This window comes from Sphaeramia orbicularis, chromosome 24, assembly GCF_902148855.1.
Source record: "Sphaeramia orbicularis chromosome 24, fSphaOr1.1, whole genome shotgun sequence".
NCBI lineage: Eukaryota > Metazoa > Chordata > Actinopteri > Kurtiformes > Apogonidae > Sphaeramia > Sphaeramia orbicularis.
Genome location: NC_043979.1, coordinates 41,733,605 through 41,751,094, shown reverse-complemented (window position 1 = coordinate 41,751,094; position 17,490 = coordinate 41,733,605). Strand labels below are relative to the sequence as shown.

The 17,490-nt window shown below is 35.0% G+C and overlaps 1 protein-coding gene and 1 long non-coding RNA gene across 3 annotated transcripts; both read left to right on the top strand.

Moving 5' to 3' along the window:
* The first annotated feature begins 3,349 nt into the window (after positions 1 to 3,349).
* acp1 (acid phosphatase 1) lies at positions 3,350 to 16,685 on the top strand. Of its 2 annotated transcripts, none has more exons than XM_030128784.1 (6): positions 3,350 to 3,446; positions 4,534 to 4,607; positions 5,089 to 5,202; positions 12,848 to 12,909; positions 13,734 to 13,839; positions 16,409 to 16,685. In XM_030128784.1, the coding sequence occupies exons 1-6, from the start codon at positions 3,404 to 3,406 to the stop codon at positions 16,484 to 16,486; spliced, it is 477 nt and encodes a 158-aa protein (XP_029984644.1). In that variant the 5' UTR covers positions 3,350 to 3,403; the 3' UTR covers positions 16,487 to 16,685. The 2 variants fall into 2 exon arrangements, with proteins under 2 accessions (XP_029984644.1, XP_029984645.1); XM_030128785.1 differs by lacking the exon at positions 5,089 to 5,202 and adding an exon at positions 5,271 to 5,384 and having other exon boundaries at positions 3,354 to 3,446.
* Positions 8,411 to 12,084, top strand: LOC115415270 (uncharacterized). The gene is made up of 2 exons (XR_003934786.1): positions 8,411 to 8,644; positions 10,296 to 12,084. It is a non-coding gene; the product is annotated as an uncharacterized LOC115415270 (long non-coding RNA).
* Positions 16,686 to 17,490: the final 805 nt, after the last annotated feature.

Sequence of the window (17,490 nt, the reverse complement as noted above, 5' to 3'; positions counted from 1 at the left end):
CTTTTAATTGGCGTCTTATCTGTGCGCATTATAAGCTTTCAGCGTGTTACACCATTAGCACAATTAGCGGTTAGGGTTAGGTTTAGGGTTAGCGATTAGCGGCTAGTGACTAGCGCATTGACATGCCATCAAATGGCATTAAATAACACGCGAAAGGATGAAAATGTGTACGTATAGCAAGTTAAATGCAATAAACTGGCGTCACATACAACGCAGTTTCATGAGATCAGTCTGCAACATTTTAGGTAATCGGCTCGAAGTTTGGACGTATTTTCAGTACGGACTACAACCGCTGCTGCTGATAAACAATTATGGCGTACTTTGAGAAATGTTCATCGGAAGTCTTGACCTTAGATGTGCAAATGTTGTGATGTAACTAGTTATAAAACGTTACAGGAATTAAAACAGGTTGTAGAAAATCCGTTTGATTTGTGCCAAAATGAATATAAAGATAGCTTTACAGCACCTAGAGGGTTCAAATTCAAACTGTATGAACTGTTAAGGTCCAAATACACAAATAAATGTACCACAGACTAATAAAAGTGGGTTTAGTGGGTTTGACCCCTTTAACAACTTCCATTTTGTTTTTGTGGTTTTGTGGATTATGCAGTGTATATATATTTCAAATGGCACCTTCTTCATGCATTAAACCCTTTAGCCAAGGACTAAATCTGTTCTTAACACTGTGGTTTATGGGGTAAGTTAGGCCTCATTTCCTACTGGAAAGTAAACAGTATTGTTGAGTCTTGTAACAGTGGCTTTTAGGGTAGTGAATGATATGCTACTGAGTGACAAAATTCATCAGTTGAAGGCACTGACTGTATGTGTGACTGTGTCATTAACAGTAAAAATAGTGCCATGACTGGAAGCAAAAGCTTACATCACACTTAAAGAATGTTGTACAACATATAATCTTTTCATATAACTTGCCTTACTCTGTCTACAGGACTTTTCAGACGTGCGTATTTCTCACCATTACACAGTAAAATCTTACCGTCTAGTAATAGTCTATAAATAGGGATCATTATAAGAGGGTCCATTCAGCCATTGTACTCTGAGCTAAACTAATGCCCAGATTTGTCAAAGATGCATTCTGACATTGTTAAAAGGGTTGGTTTTATTTGGCCACAGTGAGACTGATCTGGTCCTTATCAGGTTTTGTCTTTAAAATCATGGAGGCAAATTGTAAGAAACAATTTTACAAGGCGATGAAGTGTTATTTATCCCGTGTAACATTTATTTGATTCCTTCAAAAATGGTGTTGACTAATTTAGCAATAAAATCATACTTATTGCTACAAGCTTCTACATCAGCTTCTCATGTGTTGCACATTACTCGTACTTTTGTCTGATAAAAACTGATAAAATGAATGGCATTAAAGATATCTAAATTAAATCACATACGATTATTTTTAAATGTTAAACATTTGCTCGCTAAACTAGACATTCACTAGGATTTATGGTATTGCTATGAAATTGTAAATGTAAGAGACCCCAATGGGATAAAATATTCTTATTATAAAACACAGCTGTTTAATATTAAGGCTTGGAGTATAGCTTGTTTGCTGGTCCTCTAAAATCCAACAGAGACTGGCTTTGATCCATTTTTATTATTAAATTATACAGTAGAATGCATAGCCTTTAGATATAAACCTGGAAAAGTAATGAGGTTGTTAATGGTCTAATTTAATTTGTATCAATAAAATCGAAACGTCAAAGTAATTATACTGTGAAATAGGTACAGCAAACCAGTCTGTCTCTTTGTAAAGTATAGTGAGGCCAAATGCTCAGTATGCCCCCCCAAAAATTAAATAAAGTAGACTAATAGCATTTTCACTGTACTTATGTAAAATACATGCACTTATTCATTATCTATTAACAATAATACCACTGTAAAATTCAATCGATAAATCAAATTTTATTTATATAGCGCCAAATCATAACAAAAGTTATCTCATGACAGTTTACATATAGAGCCAGTTAAAACCAGACTCTCAAGCCAATTTACAGAAACCCAACACAATCCTCCAGGAATAAACACTTGTGACTGGCTCTGTTCAGCTGTGCACATAACAACTGAAAGTGTTCTATCTGCGCTCTTCTCTTTTACTTTATTTTAATTGATTATTATTTCTGTTTTACTGATTATGTTTTAATTGTAATTGTGTGTTTTTAAACTTTTAAACTTTTAAACTCCCTTTTCCATTTTTGTAAAGCACTGTGAATTGCCCTGTGTATGAATTGTGCTATACAAATAAATTTGCTTTGCCATGGTGACAGTGGTGAGGAAAAACTTCCTTTTAACAGGCAGAAACCTTAAGCAGACCCTGACTCCTGGAGGATGGCCATCTGCCTTGACCAGTTGGGGTTAAAGAGAGAGGGTAAAGGAAGAGAAAAAGAGTGAGAGAGAGACGGGGGTAGAGGCAGAGGGGGGCAGGGGGACATGGATGCAATGGATGCACTGCACACTGAACTCGAATTGTCAAAAAGTAGATCAGCTGGTGCTAGTATCATTACCAATAACCAGAACAAATGTCCATAACTGTTAATACTACTACTGCAAGTACATGTACTAACAGTGGATATACTACTACTACAACAGTTAGTACAAATAATAGAAACCTCTATCATCTATGGAACTATATAATAAACATGATCACAAGTATATGGATAAAAGTTTGAAAAATAACAAGCAGGTTCTGTAGGTTCCATATATGCTCTGCTAATGTAAACACTGCACTCCTCAGAACCTTCTGCTCTCCTCTGTATACTGCGCACTTGTGGCGCGGCTACAACAGGAGATCCATGCACAAACTGGTGGTTGCTTATAATGACTCGATGAGGATTTTGTTGAGGGTTCCAAGACATTATAGTGCCAGTCAGATGTTTGTGGATAGTGGTGTTCCATGCTGTGCGGTTGCTGTACGGCATTTTATCTATTTATTTATTCATGTGCAGAGTTACAAAATTATCAAACTCAATTGTACAAGCCCAGTTCTGTAAGGTTTACAGTACATCTAAAATGTGGTCTCACTGGCAATCGAGCCTTTATGTGTAAGTAACATGTGGATTTATGCTATTTCTTTTTTTTATTGTGTATGTTTTTTTTATCTTATCCTATGGACCTAGTTTTTGTGTCCTTGATAAAGCTTGAATGAATGAATGAATGAATTAATGATTAAGTATTAATCATATATTTAATTAATTTATTATTATTATTATTATTATTATTATTATTATTATTTTGTTTTTTTTTAAACCGATTTTGTGAAAAAGCATACATTCATAAATAAGAACTTTTCTACAATTACTTTTCAGTGACGAGCTTGTGCTGTGTTGTCATGTTCTGTTCAGGCGCTAGTTGGACACCACATGTAGCGGCGTTTAGGACCCCTCAGAGAAACATGGCGTCCAACAACACTAAATCGGCGTTGTTCGTTTGCTTGGGTAAGACACGTCTCAAAATCTAATGCAAGACCGTATACACTTTAAGCGGGGTGATTTAATAACATAAACGCAACTTAATATCGCCATAAAAATATACAATATCAAAGTTATTAGGTTAAATATTAGGAGATTACCATAGTGCTTAGCTTTAGCCTTAGCTAGCATTAAGTTTTAACGTATGAAATGAATGAGGCGATGATGTAACAGTCAAAAACTTTTAATTGAATTTGTTTTGTCGGTAATTTTGAACACTGGTGCACACAGCATTAATAGGTAGAAGCGGAGGAAATACATTTTCATGTCTGTTTTCTTTACAAACTGCGGGGTGCCTTTTTTTTTTTTTTGATTACTCACTTCCGGGATGATGAGTTTATCTGACAGGTTAAAGTCCATCAAGGTGTCCATGTAAGGTGTAATTGGTTCAGATAACGACTAACTTTTAGCTGTTTCTGTAATACTGTACTGGAGGACTGTTTATGATACACAGCCAAGTTGGTGTAAAAAGTCACTGTTGATTAAGGTTTTTAATTATTTCTCAGTGAGGTTTGGTTTGTGTCAGCAGCGGTGTTGACAGATTATTGAGTCAAAGGGACACAATTCCAACTTGCTTAAGGACTACACATGTAAATGAGAATTTTAGATATAATCAAGCATATTTACATCTGCTGTTGTTTCAATACAGATGTTGTAATGTGCACTGTCCTTACCAAATAAACTCAGAAATAAATTAGATAGACACCAGTGCCATTATCATCAAGACTGTTTTAAAAGCACTTTAAAAATTATATTATACACTATAAAACCGGACTGTGCTTTACGGAGTGTACAACATACAAGAGACAACCTTGTAATGTGTGCATTTACATTTAGTTCTATCTTCTTCTTTTGTTTCATTAAATTATTTCTATTATTCTCTGTTATTCTTTACAACCTATTATACAATTTAGAATTCCCCCCAATAGATGGTTAAATATGGCTTGATTGAATATGATTGATTGAATATGGCTTACAGCTACTTTTGTGATCCATGAGAGTCCTCACCATGACACATATTGTTTCGTCACTCAATTATTGTGGTTTTGAACAGGGAATATTTGCAGATCCCCCATTGCTGAAGCAGTCTTCAGGAAAATGGCTACGGATGCTGGAGTTGTCGATAAGGTGATCTTGTCATTGATTAATTATTAAATCAACCTCACTTTTAACAGACGGTATTCTGCCTGCTTATATTGTTATTTTTATTTATTTTTTGGCTTTGTTTATTGTTAAGATCCTTAATTTTAATTAAGAAAGCCTTGATGAAGTTTCAGTTTAAAATAGTAATTATATTTATCTAATGATCGATTGCATAGAAGTCATTGGTAATTTTACAAAGTAAATGTTAAATCTATTGAGGCTATGTCTGACTCATAAACTTACTTTGATTTCTGACCTTTTGCTGTTTTTTTTCACCTGTGCTGTATGTCTTATGTTACATTTTTTTCTGAAGCAAGGAGTTGCACCAAAGTCAGTGTGTGGAATCACATTTCTGCTTGTGTCATATAAAGTCATGCTGCAGATGCTCTGCCACCCACAATGTTCTGTCTGCATGTGAGAGTGTGAATCATATTTGGTGTGTTATTGTTCCCCATGCTCTACCTAGTGGAGGATAGACAGTGCTGCAACCTCCACCTATGAGATAGGAAACCCTCCAGACTACCGCGGTCAGGCCTGCATGAAGAAGCATAATGTGCCCATGAGCCATACGGCCAGGCAGGTATGACTACTACGCCTTCTATCTCTTAGAAATTGCTAGCACCCCCTTTTTGTTCTGTGTTGTTGCAGTGGGTCATAGACAGTGGTGCCACATCTGACTGGAATACAGGCAGCTCACCAGATGCCCGTGGCTTGGCTTGCCTAAGGAAACATGGCATTGAGACGAGCCACAGGGCCAGACAGGTACAACCCCATGTCCCCTGGCCATAGTCTCCACATTGCTGTTGAGTAAATGTGTGTAACGTTGGTAAGATGATTACAAACACACAGAAGCTGCTGCTTTGCAATTTAGGTTTTGATTAGCATGCTATAGCATTAAATTTTAGCTGCTGATCTCCCAGTGTCATCTATAGTCACAGAAAAAAATATTAGACCATCAAAGTCATCAAAAACAATAGTTATGCAATCAAGTACTAACTCCTGTGTGTATCATGTGTCTAAAACAGACGGAAAAGAAAACATGGAATGTCTAAAAGCACTGTTTTTGTCAGTACAATGCCATAGATATTGATGTAAGAACGGAAGTGATTTTGGTTGTTATCAAGAAAACCATGGAAAATGGATAGATATCAAGTGTTAAATTAAACTATTATGAGCTATTTTTGTTATCATTATATTTGTCCAAACAAATGTACCGTTAGTTGTACCAGGCGTTAAAATGAACAAGAAATTGAAGAAAACAAGGGTGGTCTAATCATTTTTTTCTGTGACTCTATTTCATTAGCCACAGCACATCATTCTATATTATATTACTTATGGCCTACTTGTACTTTTAATAATATGTCAAGGTCAGTTATTAAAGTTCTGTTAGCAGGTAATTTATTGTAGTAACATAGACCCTTCTACTGTCTCCAGTATCAACAATTTATAACATACTTTACTGTGTTTTTTTATCTTTATGACTGTTATCTATCATGACATGAATTATACTGTATATTTTTTTTGGTTTTCCATCTGCCTGATGCAATGAGAATCATGAAACCACATGGTGATTGCATGTACTGGACTTGTGGTGACTATTATCTACTCATGTGTTATGGCAGTGCTTCTTGTATGAAAATTTGTCAATGCCATATCAGGCATCAAATGCAAAATAACATTTGTTTCATTTTTGTTAGGGATGCACTGATGTATTGGCTAATATTTACTAACATCACCAACATTGTCATATGTCATTTCACCAGTGGCAGATCTGTTGTGTTTATGTTAAAGGTTTTTTACACTACAGAATTTGTGCTTATTTAGAAATAATGTAACAAAGGGCTGAAAGACTTGAAAACAAACCTTTTCATGTATATAATGAAGATTTTAATGTTTCCATGACACAAAAAAGGGTGTTTAATAATGACAAAATAAACAGAAAGTAACACTGGCATCAGCTGTCAGCCAAATTGTCATTTTAAATATCCTTTTTGGCCCAGAGTTTTACAATTGGTGCTTTCCTAATTTAGTGAGATTTGATCATTTTACTCCACAAATCAAGTCAGAATTCTGTGCACCTAACTCAGCAGCTTCATACTCAGCAGTACATTGTATAGTACCTGTTTACACCTTGACCTCTTGTGATAGTTAGTCAAGACTCCTCAGGGAGTTCAAGTGGCTGGGTCTAGTTCTGAATCATGTCATCGCAACTTAATCTTACTTAACAGAACTGTTTTTACACTGTTGTGTGCAAATTGGAAATCCAGCTGTGGTTCAGACTAAAGGCTGTCCCTCATTTGGCTTTTTTAAATTTCATGACTGGTTTTACTATCCTAGACGCTGACCCACAACTGTGTCACAAAAAGCAACCTTATATTCATGTGGGTCTTAATTACACGTGTCACTTGAGAAGTTGTAAAACTTCTTTCATGTACACACAAACATCCTGTTCCTTAAAAATTTTGTTCGCAAATGTGGTTCCATTTATGGTACTGAGCACATTTGTTTTGTTGAGATATTCCGTCTACTTGACAGGTGTGACATATAAGGATGCTGATATTATTATTATTATTACACTGATGTCATGACTTGATATCTTTCAGTCTGATGGTCACATGTTTACTACATCTTGAACTCAGAGCCACCAGGTACTGAAATAAGACATTCCATCAATTCTAATCTGAATACTTCACAAGGCTGATATGCATTTTAGGTTTGGGCTTCTTTTTAAACTTTTTTCCAAAGTGTAGATTTTCCAAATTCCAGTTTTTGTGAATCTTTGTAGACAGGGAAATCAAAGAGATTGAAAAAGAACAGAATCACACCCTGTTTTGCTCATGTCTGTTGCTGTGTATGTAGACTTCAGCAACCCCAACCAACACTTTATGTGTTACTGCTTCACCTTCATGACAGATTAACTTTGTCTACGGTGTCCACAGATTCCAGTCCAACACAAATAAGGGTTGAATCTGAGCATTTGTGTCGGTTTGTGGACATTTTTGCTTTGTGTGGATAGAGAGATTTTGTAAAACCAAAGTTATGTTGACAGAATAAAGAAAAAATTAAAAAACTAAATGAGGAAGAGAATATGTATTTGGAAGCATATCTGTTAGTGTGGACTGGGCATTAATCAGACCAGCTGTTGAAAGTCTATTATGCAGTCAGATTGTGCTTCCTAAACATTCTAGTGCTTTTGACATTAAATGATTCTCCTCTAAACTGGGATCTTTCTTAGCTGTGCTCAAGACACTAAATGACTAAATGACAATTGTGGTACGACATTGTTTTCTTCCCGAATGTGAGGAAAGGAAGACCTGAGTTGAACTCTTCTGTAGGTTTTGTTTCAAAGCAAATGCTTCATCACTAACCTCCATTCTTTGTCACTTTATCTAATAATAATAATAATAATAATAATAACAATAATAATAATAATGATGATAATAACTTTTATTTATATAGCACCTTTAAAAACTGAGTTTACAAACTGCTTTGACAGACAAAGCAGAAAGGCACAACAGCAGGATACAATTGAGAAAAAAAACGTAAGCAAAGACACTAAGACATAGAAAACAACAACACAATAAAAGAGATATGTACAGCAAACTCAGACAACATAACACTCCAAATAAATATAAATGTATCGAAGTAGAGACGGCAGAGATTACATAATATAATGCTGTCAAATAAATGTAAAAATGAACGAATGGAATAAAACAACGTCATGTATGTCAATATAAATGAGTAACCAAAACAGCGTAAAATTAAATATTCAAACATTAAAAAGAGACAACATCACATAAAGGCAAGTCTATAAAAATGTGTTTTAAGAAGTGATATAAAAGAAGTCACTGATTCTGCAAGCCTTTAGCAACAAAACAGAAAAGAGTATTTATTAAATTAAATTTCATAAAACCTCCGAAATTACTTAGACCAAACTGCTTTGGGCCTTAACTTTTATGAGTGGTTTAGAAGCTCTTTAAGAACAATTTTCTACATAAACTGACGAATAAAATAAATGTTAAGTCACACTGCAAAAGTCAAAATCTTACAAAGTGTATTTTTCTCATTTCTAGACAAATATCTCATCACTTAAAATAAGACATAATCACCTGAAGAGTAACTTTTCAGTAAGATATAAGAATTTTTTTTTTTTTTTTCAGATTTTTTTGCTTGAATTAAGCAAAAAAAAAAAAAAAAACTTGAATTAAGCACAAAAAAAAAAAATCTGCCAATGGAACAAGTGAAAATTATCTTGGTAAGATTTCTTGAAATAAGTTTCACAAGGTCGATTGTCTAAAAATAAGTTCTTATATCTCACTGAAAAGTTACTCTTTAGATGATTATGTCTTATTTTAAGTGGGATGAGATATTTTGACTGGAAAGGAGAAAAATTCACTTGGTAAGATTTAGATTTTGTTTCTCTATTTAACCTGTTTTAAGTGATTTACCACCATTTATTATACTATTATCCTCTATATTTTGCATTTTTCAGTGTAAATCAGGTATTTTTTTCCTATAATTCATTTACTGATCATGTAGATGCTCATGCAAACTTAGAGAAAATTCAAAGTTTATTATTTTACAACAGAGAAATCTGAAAAAGTTACTTTTTCAGCAAGGATATCAATGACTGAACATCAAAATAAGCATCTACAAGTTCTGTCATTGATCAGAAATCAAAATCTTACCAAGTGTATTTTTCTCATTTCTTGTCAAAATATCTCATCAAACTTAAAATAAGACATAATCACCTAAAGAGTAACTTTTCACTGAGATATAAGAACTCAAATAATAATAATCCAGGTAAAAGCAGTGGTACACAACATACTTCCCTTCATTTTTCTTTCCTTAATAATACAGCATACCAGTTTTACTGTCAGTTCTGTGTATATATAAAATGGTAAATGGATAACTTCAAACTAAGAGGCACTAGAAAACCAGTAAATTAAAAATGAAACAGTAAATGTTGAAGAAGGGCATTTCATCGCTTGATTTAACAGAAATGGCACTTACAGTCTGTCTGGTGGAGTCACTAAGTAATTTCAGTTAAATTAGCAGAATGTATTGCTTTAACTGAGGAACAAACGACTAATCTTTGTTTGCCTAATTTTTAAATACTGTAGACTGCCTACTGTAGCAGTGGTACACAGTAAAAAATGCACTGTCAATATTTCAGTCAAGCTATTTTAACCTAGATAGAGTATTTTTAGCTCTACACTGCAAAAAATCTAAATCTTACCAAGTATATTTTTCTCATTTCTAGTCAAAATATCTCATCACACTTAAAATAAGACATAATCACCTAAACAGTAACTTTTCAGTGAGATATAAGAACTTATTTTTAGACAATAGATCTTGAAAATCTTATTTCAAGAAATCTTACCAAGATAATTTTCACTTGTTCCATTGGCAGATTTTTTTTTTTTTTTTGCTTAATTCAAGATTTTTTTTTGCTTAATTCAAGCAAAAAAAAAAAAACCTGCCAATGGAACAAGTGAAAATTGTTTGTTAAGATTTCTTGAAATAAGATTTTCAAGATCTATTATCTCAAAGTAAGTTCTTATATCTCACTCAAAAGTTACTCTTTCGGTGATTATGTCTTATTCTAAGTGTGATGAGATATTTTGACTAGAAATGAGAAAAATATACTTGGTAAGATTTTGATTTTTGCAGTGCATATTTTACTTTGAAATAGAAGTGTGTGTTTTTTTGTGTGTTTTGTTTTGCATTTGTGTGAATTTGTTTGACTGTAAGGATGATAAAGAATCTGCTGACCACGCCTGCATATACACTTTACTGCTGCACTGTTCTACTGTATAAAATCATGTTGTCAGTGGTTTCTATGAAAAGTCAGTATCTGTATCACTTCACTGCATGTGTTTCAAATCCTGAGACATGGCTGAAATTACACCAAGATGTTTGTCCATGTAGGGCCTGTAGGCCTTCTGCCGTGTAGACTTATTTTGGTCCAACACGTCCTCCCTTGTGTCCTTGAAACAGGCTTTTTGTGTTTCCCTGAAGGGAACTGGGGAGTTTTCACCCTGTGCATGAGGTCTACCGTCCTGTTGGTTTGTCTCTGTGCAAACCTGTTCAGTCAGACCCTCATCTAATCTCCTCAAAGCGCGGATGGGGAGGCTCAACCCTTGGCTTAAACCCAGTCAAATCCACACAATGAGCTTTGACAAGCTTTTGCTCTTTCCTCTTTTCCTCTATCACCCTTTTGCTCCCACCCTCTGTTTTTTTTTTTTTTCCTTCCTCTTGTTCCCCCAATTTTCTTTTCTATGAACTTTCTTGAACTTTTGAAACTGCCAATATTGACGTGGGAGAGACGTTTTAAGACCTTGATATTACCACATAAACAACTGTGTTTGTTTTATAGAGCAAACATGCTCCAAAGCAATCTATTACAGATTAAAGTGTCGTATGCCTTATCAGAATATCCCGGATAAGACATTAAATTTAAGAGCTCATCAATATATTATCGCTGAGTCAACAGTTGAAGAATGGGAATAACGCTTCGCCAAAATACCATCATCCTGCTGTAATCACATTCATTTCACCTGTCATCGTTTTGGTTTTGATGTTGCACAGATAAGTAGTGCGTGCTGAGTTCAGTGGTGTTTCCGTTGCAGATAGAAGCAAAACCTACAAATCGTGTGTTTTATGATTCCCACCTCATTAAGCATCTGCACACTCAAGGTCTCCTCCCATTGGTTGGAATCAAACTCTAAGTGTCAGCTCACAGATGTCATTAGAGATCTTGTCAGTGTTTAAAAATCTGCCCCAACAGCTCTGCATTAAATCCAAATACTGACGATTATTTTCACTTGTCTACATAGATTTTCTTCATGAGAAATGGTACCGATGGCCAAGCAGTGATCTGTCAGAGCTTTATGCCATATGTTAAAACAGTGATATTGAAGCAGATTCTAGGTTAAAACATTCAAACATTGTGTAACTACTTTGGGGAAATGATTTGTTAATGATTATCTCTCACGCAGAATTAGGATATCATCCCTTTTTTTTTTTTTTACATTTTTCTGAACCTGCTGAACTGCTTTGCTTCTATCCTTTGCGTGTTTCCCAGCTCATTCCTCATTTACAGGAACAACCTCCCAGCTTTCTGTCAGTCGGATATTTCAAAAAATCAAACCTGAGGCTTTCTTCCCCATGAAGGAGCTCATTTTATCCAAGGGTGATAAGGGATTACCGCTGTTTCATTTGGGCTCTAAAGGAACGATGTTGACAAAACGTGGAAAAATGGAAGCCACTGTGATTAGCGCAAACCGAGAGAGAATTCACACATTTCAAATCCAGTGACCAGACACTGTGGGAATCTGAAAACAAATGTTTAGTTTATTTCCAATACGCAACAAAACCAAGTAATCCCACTTAGTCTTTACAAATGAAACAGATTATAAGAAAACAAAACAAACAGAAACAAAAACCTGTACATAAACATGAAAACTTGACTTGAACATGACTTCATTTGCATATTTGAAAAGGAGTGGGACGAAGTATAATTTATTTAATCCCACCCCTTCTCTACAAAATAGTCTATCGTTTAACTTCCTGTCAGCATAATATATGAAAAATCACACACATCTACATACATACATACACACCTACATTGACATACCAGAAAAATAGAAGATAAATACATACATACATGCACACATACATACACACAATGTGGTTGATTCTTTTTTTTTGTTTTTTTGAAAGAGTCATCACAACTTCCATCTGTTTGACATGTTTCAGCTGAGCAACCTTTGCTTTCGTCTGTATCACAACATCTGGATCACCATGGCTTTATTTTTTTTTATTTTTTTTACTTTTTCTTTTGTTTCTCTCTTCTCTCATTTCTCACCCCCTCGGCATTCCTATAAATCGACTCCTTAAATCCATTCAAACTGCTCAGAGTAATGCCTGCTTTTTTATTGCTATTAAATCATCACCAAGCAGAGTGAACATTTTACACAACATCCCTCTGCATGCTTACAGATGTGCAGCGCAGATCCATTTCACAACCACCTTTTTTTCCATTGGTTTAAATACTTAATGTTTTTTTTTTTTTCTTTTTTTGGTTATTTTGTAACGTTTGATTTCACAGTAAAAAAAGATGGAGCCCTGCCTGGCTTTGACTCTTCGACAGGCCTTACTGTGTTTCCGGACATGGCCAAAAGTAATATTTATTTTGTCCTGCATTTCCCTCTCACTTCCAGGTGACCAAGGACGACTTCATGAGTTTCGACTACATTCTCTGCATGGACGAGAGCAATTTGAGGTAGTTATTTAAGCCAGTGTTTATTTTTATAAGTTGATGTGGATCATATTTAGCTTGACAGTCATAAAAAAGTAATATCCTGTGTTTTGCCCCATCTTTTTGATCAGTAGTGGAGTGGGATAAAAAAAAACACTTTGCCTCGAGCAGGGTCAAACTAGGCTACTCTGTGGACTGCCTCACCAGTGGTCAGCGCTACCCTTTCACATACAAGTGAAAGTCATGGTAGCGTTGAGCTAAAACTAATGTATAGGTGAATGCCTCTGTTTAATGAGCAATATCCTTTCTGAAGCTCTTTCCAAAGGTCAGGGGGAGGGATATTTTTTGCTACTTTGAACGTTTAGGGATCATTTTGAGATCACATGCCCATGGCAGATCTGATCTGTAAGCTGCTTACTGAGTTCTTTGGATGCCTCGTCTTTGCTCTTTGGGCAGTTTTTTTTTCCACCATTCTCTCCCACATTTTTTTTTTTCCTAACAAATGCTAAGCTGACCAGACTGAGAAAATGAGAGCTTGTTTTAAAAGAAAAGAGTTCTGTATCTGTGTTTTATTTCCCTAAATCCATCTGATTGTTGTTATTTTGTCAAAGTTTATTAACTGTTTGTTCAGCCTCCTGTTCGAGTTTGATGTGTTTATAACTGAGTTTGTACTTTAGAAGAATTCTAACTTGCACAGTCTGAAGTGAAACCCCTAAAAACAAAACATTATCATATTATGTAAAGCACATATTCCCCCATGAAAACCTATTCATGTTTTAGGTCCTTCAGTTGTGTTTATCACCTTTCTGCTGTCTTGGACTTATGCATTTCCTTTCTCATGTTCACAGTGACTTGAAAAGAAAAGCAAACTCTGTGAAGAACCACCGAGCAAAGATTGAGCTTCTTGGTTCATATGACCCTCAGAAGCAGGTGATCATCAAAGACCCCTATTATGTAAGTATTCAAGTAAAATCTTATTCAGCTTTTCTATTATAAAAACAGATGATTCCACTGTGTGTAATCTGACGGATGTGGCCATTAGAACATTATGTTGTTTTTAAGGCAAAATCAGTCCATATTTTCAGTCATAATAACCCACAACTGTAAAACCTCCCAAGCTGGTCTGGAAACAGGATGTTAAATTCAATGTTCGGAGCATGCTGTTCCTGAAGTAATTAGCTTCACCATGGTTGGATCGTAATCAATTTTTACAAATTAGCCACATATTTTTTTGATAGCGTATCAGTTCAAACACACATTTCAGCTCATTGGAAAAAGTGTAAAATCATACCTTTCTTTTAACTTGTGGTTTGAGTAACACTGATCTTAAAATGTGGATGAACCATTGTGTTTTGAGTTATGTGTTGCTAAATTATTCTGCTCTATAAACTGTTGACAGGTGCATTGTAAGTGGAACCAGTCAGCTGTATCTGGGAAAAACCGAAAATATAATGTCCAGTTTTTCTTTTTTTTACAATATTTTAAATAATTCATAAGGCCTTAAACACAAGACAGACATGAGGAATGTCATGCAGAGTTACACAAAGTTACCAGTTTTGGAAGAGAACATGTTAAGTTTCAGATGTAAGCTGAGGAAGAGAATTCAGTTTCCTCTGAGAAAGACAGATTCATGTCCAGACATGTTTTATGAAGCAATCGCAACAAATTGACAGCAGTTCATGCTCCTTAAAACGCTACTATGAAAATATTGCTATTGAAATTTTTCAACTCAGACAGTACTACATATTTTTTTCTCTAAATTGTTATTTAATTGCTCAGAAATCACAAAATAAACTTCTGGGTTGATATTATCCTGTCTTTTCTTGCTTCTTGGCTCAGTCATTGGCTTTGTTTCTTGCATGCTTTATCTGAAGTTGAAACTTGTGCCAAATGATTTGGACATGGGTCCCAGGCTGCTGTGATTTCTGGGAGTTTTATAAGTAAGAAAGGGAAAAGTGGAGGTACTAAAGGTTGGTTTTGTTTGGAAGTTTGATGAATAATAAACTGTCACTATACTTTCACAAAAGGAATTTCACATTTTCATAACATTCAAATGAATAGAAGTATATGCCAAAAGGAATCATTTTCTGTGGTCTTAATAGAGGATGTTTGGCCAGAGCCCTAAAGGCCTAATATTTGTGGCCTGTTGCGGTTCTGTTTGGCATTTTGCGCAACAAGAAAACCAAGATAAAATCGTATAAAATTATTAGTAAGTTACTGAAGGAAGCAGTTGTAGTAAACCACAGTTTATGTGACTGAAGTCAGTTAAATTAATTTGTCCCAGAGTTTGGCTTCAAACACTGCGTTTCTTTGTGTGACATTCAGCACGAGTGTCTCCATGCCCTTTATCCTCCAAAATAAGAGGTGGAGGAATTCTCTTTACACCCAGTGTGGTTTTGGAGGCCATGACAGTACTTGGACTGGGGTCCCCTCTCCAGAACCACATGGCAAACAGTCATTATGTCAAGATGGAGACACGGAATTTGTTGTTTTAATGTTAATGAAAAATCTCAAAGACAATGTGACCAAAGTACTTCTATATCTTGATCCCAGTTCCTTTAATAAACAGGGTTACGACACCATTCTGCTGTGTTTTTTGCAGAAAAAGTGCATACTTCCTGAAAAGCTGTTAAAGTACTATAGTTTTTCCACCAGAGGTCTTGGGAAGTATTAAAATGTCTTAGATTTTATTTGCAGGTCTTAAATATGTTTCCTTTCAGGTTTAAACAAAGCACATGTTTGTATAATAGCAGTGACTCTAGTTATCCTGTGTTTACTGCCTTCCATTAGGGTTAGTGTAGTGTTAGTGCTGGCAATAAATCTGTTAAACTGATTTTTAGGAGGTGCGTTAAAGGATTTCCGTAGGTGTCATACACTGCAAAAATCAAAATCTTACCAAGTTTATTTTTGTCATTTCTATTCAAAATATCTCATCACACTTTAAATAAGACATTATCACCTAAAGAGTAACTTTACAGTGAGTTGTAAGAACTGATTTTTAGACAATAGATCTTGAAAATTTTATTTCAAGAAATCTTAACAAGATCATTTTCACTTGTTCCATTGGCAGATTGTTTTGCTTGATTCAAGGTTTTGTTTTTGTTTTTGTTTTTGGTTTTTTTTGCTTTATTCAAGCAAAAAATCTGGTAAGATTTTGATTTTTTGCAGTGTACAGAGGTTTCAGCAGCCCACCTACTGAAACTATCACAATAACTGCTTTTGCTCTTGTCTGACAATGCCAGATTTTATACCAAATTCAACATGGGCTCAAACATACAGAAAGCAAAGCCAGTTGGCCAGTCGGCATTGGGATCTGTTTCTGACAGAACAACTTAGTAATGTGGTTCTCTGGAGTGGAGGAGGCAGTCATTTTATGGTTGTTGAGTTTCGTTCTTTCGGGCCACACTGATTACACACCCACAACTGCACTGAATACCATCAGTATGAGTTCTCTGAGAAAACAAGTAAACAGAAAATGATGCATGAAACTGATTTCAGTTTTTCCCCCATTTTTGCTCCTCAGGGAAGTGATGAAGACTTTGAAAAGGTGTATGAACAGTGTATGCGATGCTGCAAAGCATTCCTGGAAGCAAACTCCTAACAACACCCCAATGTTGAATGATCATGACCCTTGTGAGTCTGACCTACTTGTGGATGTCATTGAAAACCACCACACTCGTTTCAATGCTGTAAATGTTAAAATAAACCACAGTGTATATTCAGAATGATGCTGGGTGGACATGTCTGTGGACTGTAAATTGAGGTAATTAATAAAACAAATAAATGGAATGAGTCTTAAAGAGTTGTATTATTATTATTATTGTTAATCTGACCAGTCTTTGAGGTTTACAGGTTTACGTTATGATAGCCTAAATCAGGGGTCTCAAACATGCGGCCCGGGGGCCAAATGCGGCCTGTCAAAGGTTCCATGAGGTTCGATGAATTTGCGAAGTGCAAAAATTTCACAGTCAAGGCTTTCGAACTCATTTTAGTTCAGGTTCCACATACAGACCAATATGGTCTACAGTAAAATAATAACAGCGTAATAACCTACAAAAAATAATGACTCCATATTTTCTTCTCGGTTTGATTTTAAAATAATATTACATTATGCCTATAAATAATGACAACTTCAAATTTTTGTCTTTGTTTTAGTGCAAAAAATAACATTAAATTATGAAAATATTTACATTTACAAGCAATCCTGAAACAATATAATGTGAATAACCTGAACAAATATGAACAACCTGAAATGTCTAAAGAAAATTAAGCACAATTTCAGCTATTTTCTGCCTGTTACTAAGTGTTTAGTGTCTTTGTAGAGCTGATCCATAATGCACATGTAGAAATGGTAAGTTAAAATTGCACTTGTTTTTCTTAAGAAATTTCAGTTTTTTTCAGGATATTCACATCTTTTTTGTTTGGATAGTTTATATACAGTGGGTAAGTATTTTCATAATTTAATGGGTTTTTTTTGCACTAAAACAAAGACAAAAATTTGGAGTTGTCATTATTTATAGGTTATTATGCTATTATTTTACTGGTCCGGCCCACTGGAGATCAAATCAGGCTGAATGTGGCCCCTGAAAGAAAATGAGTTTGAGA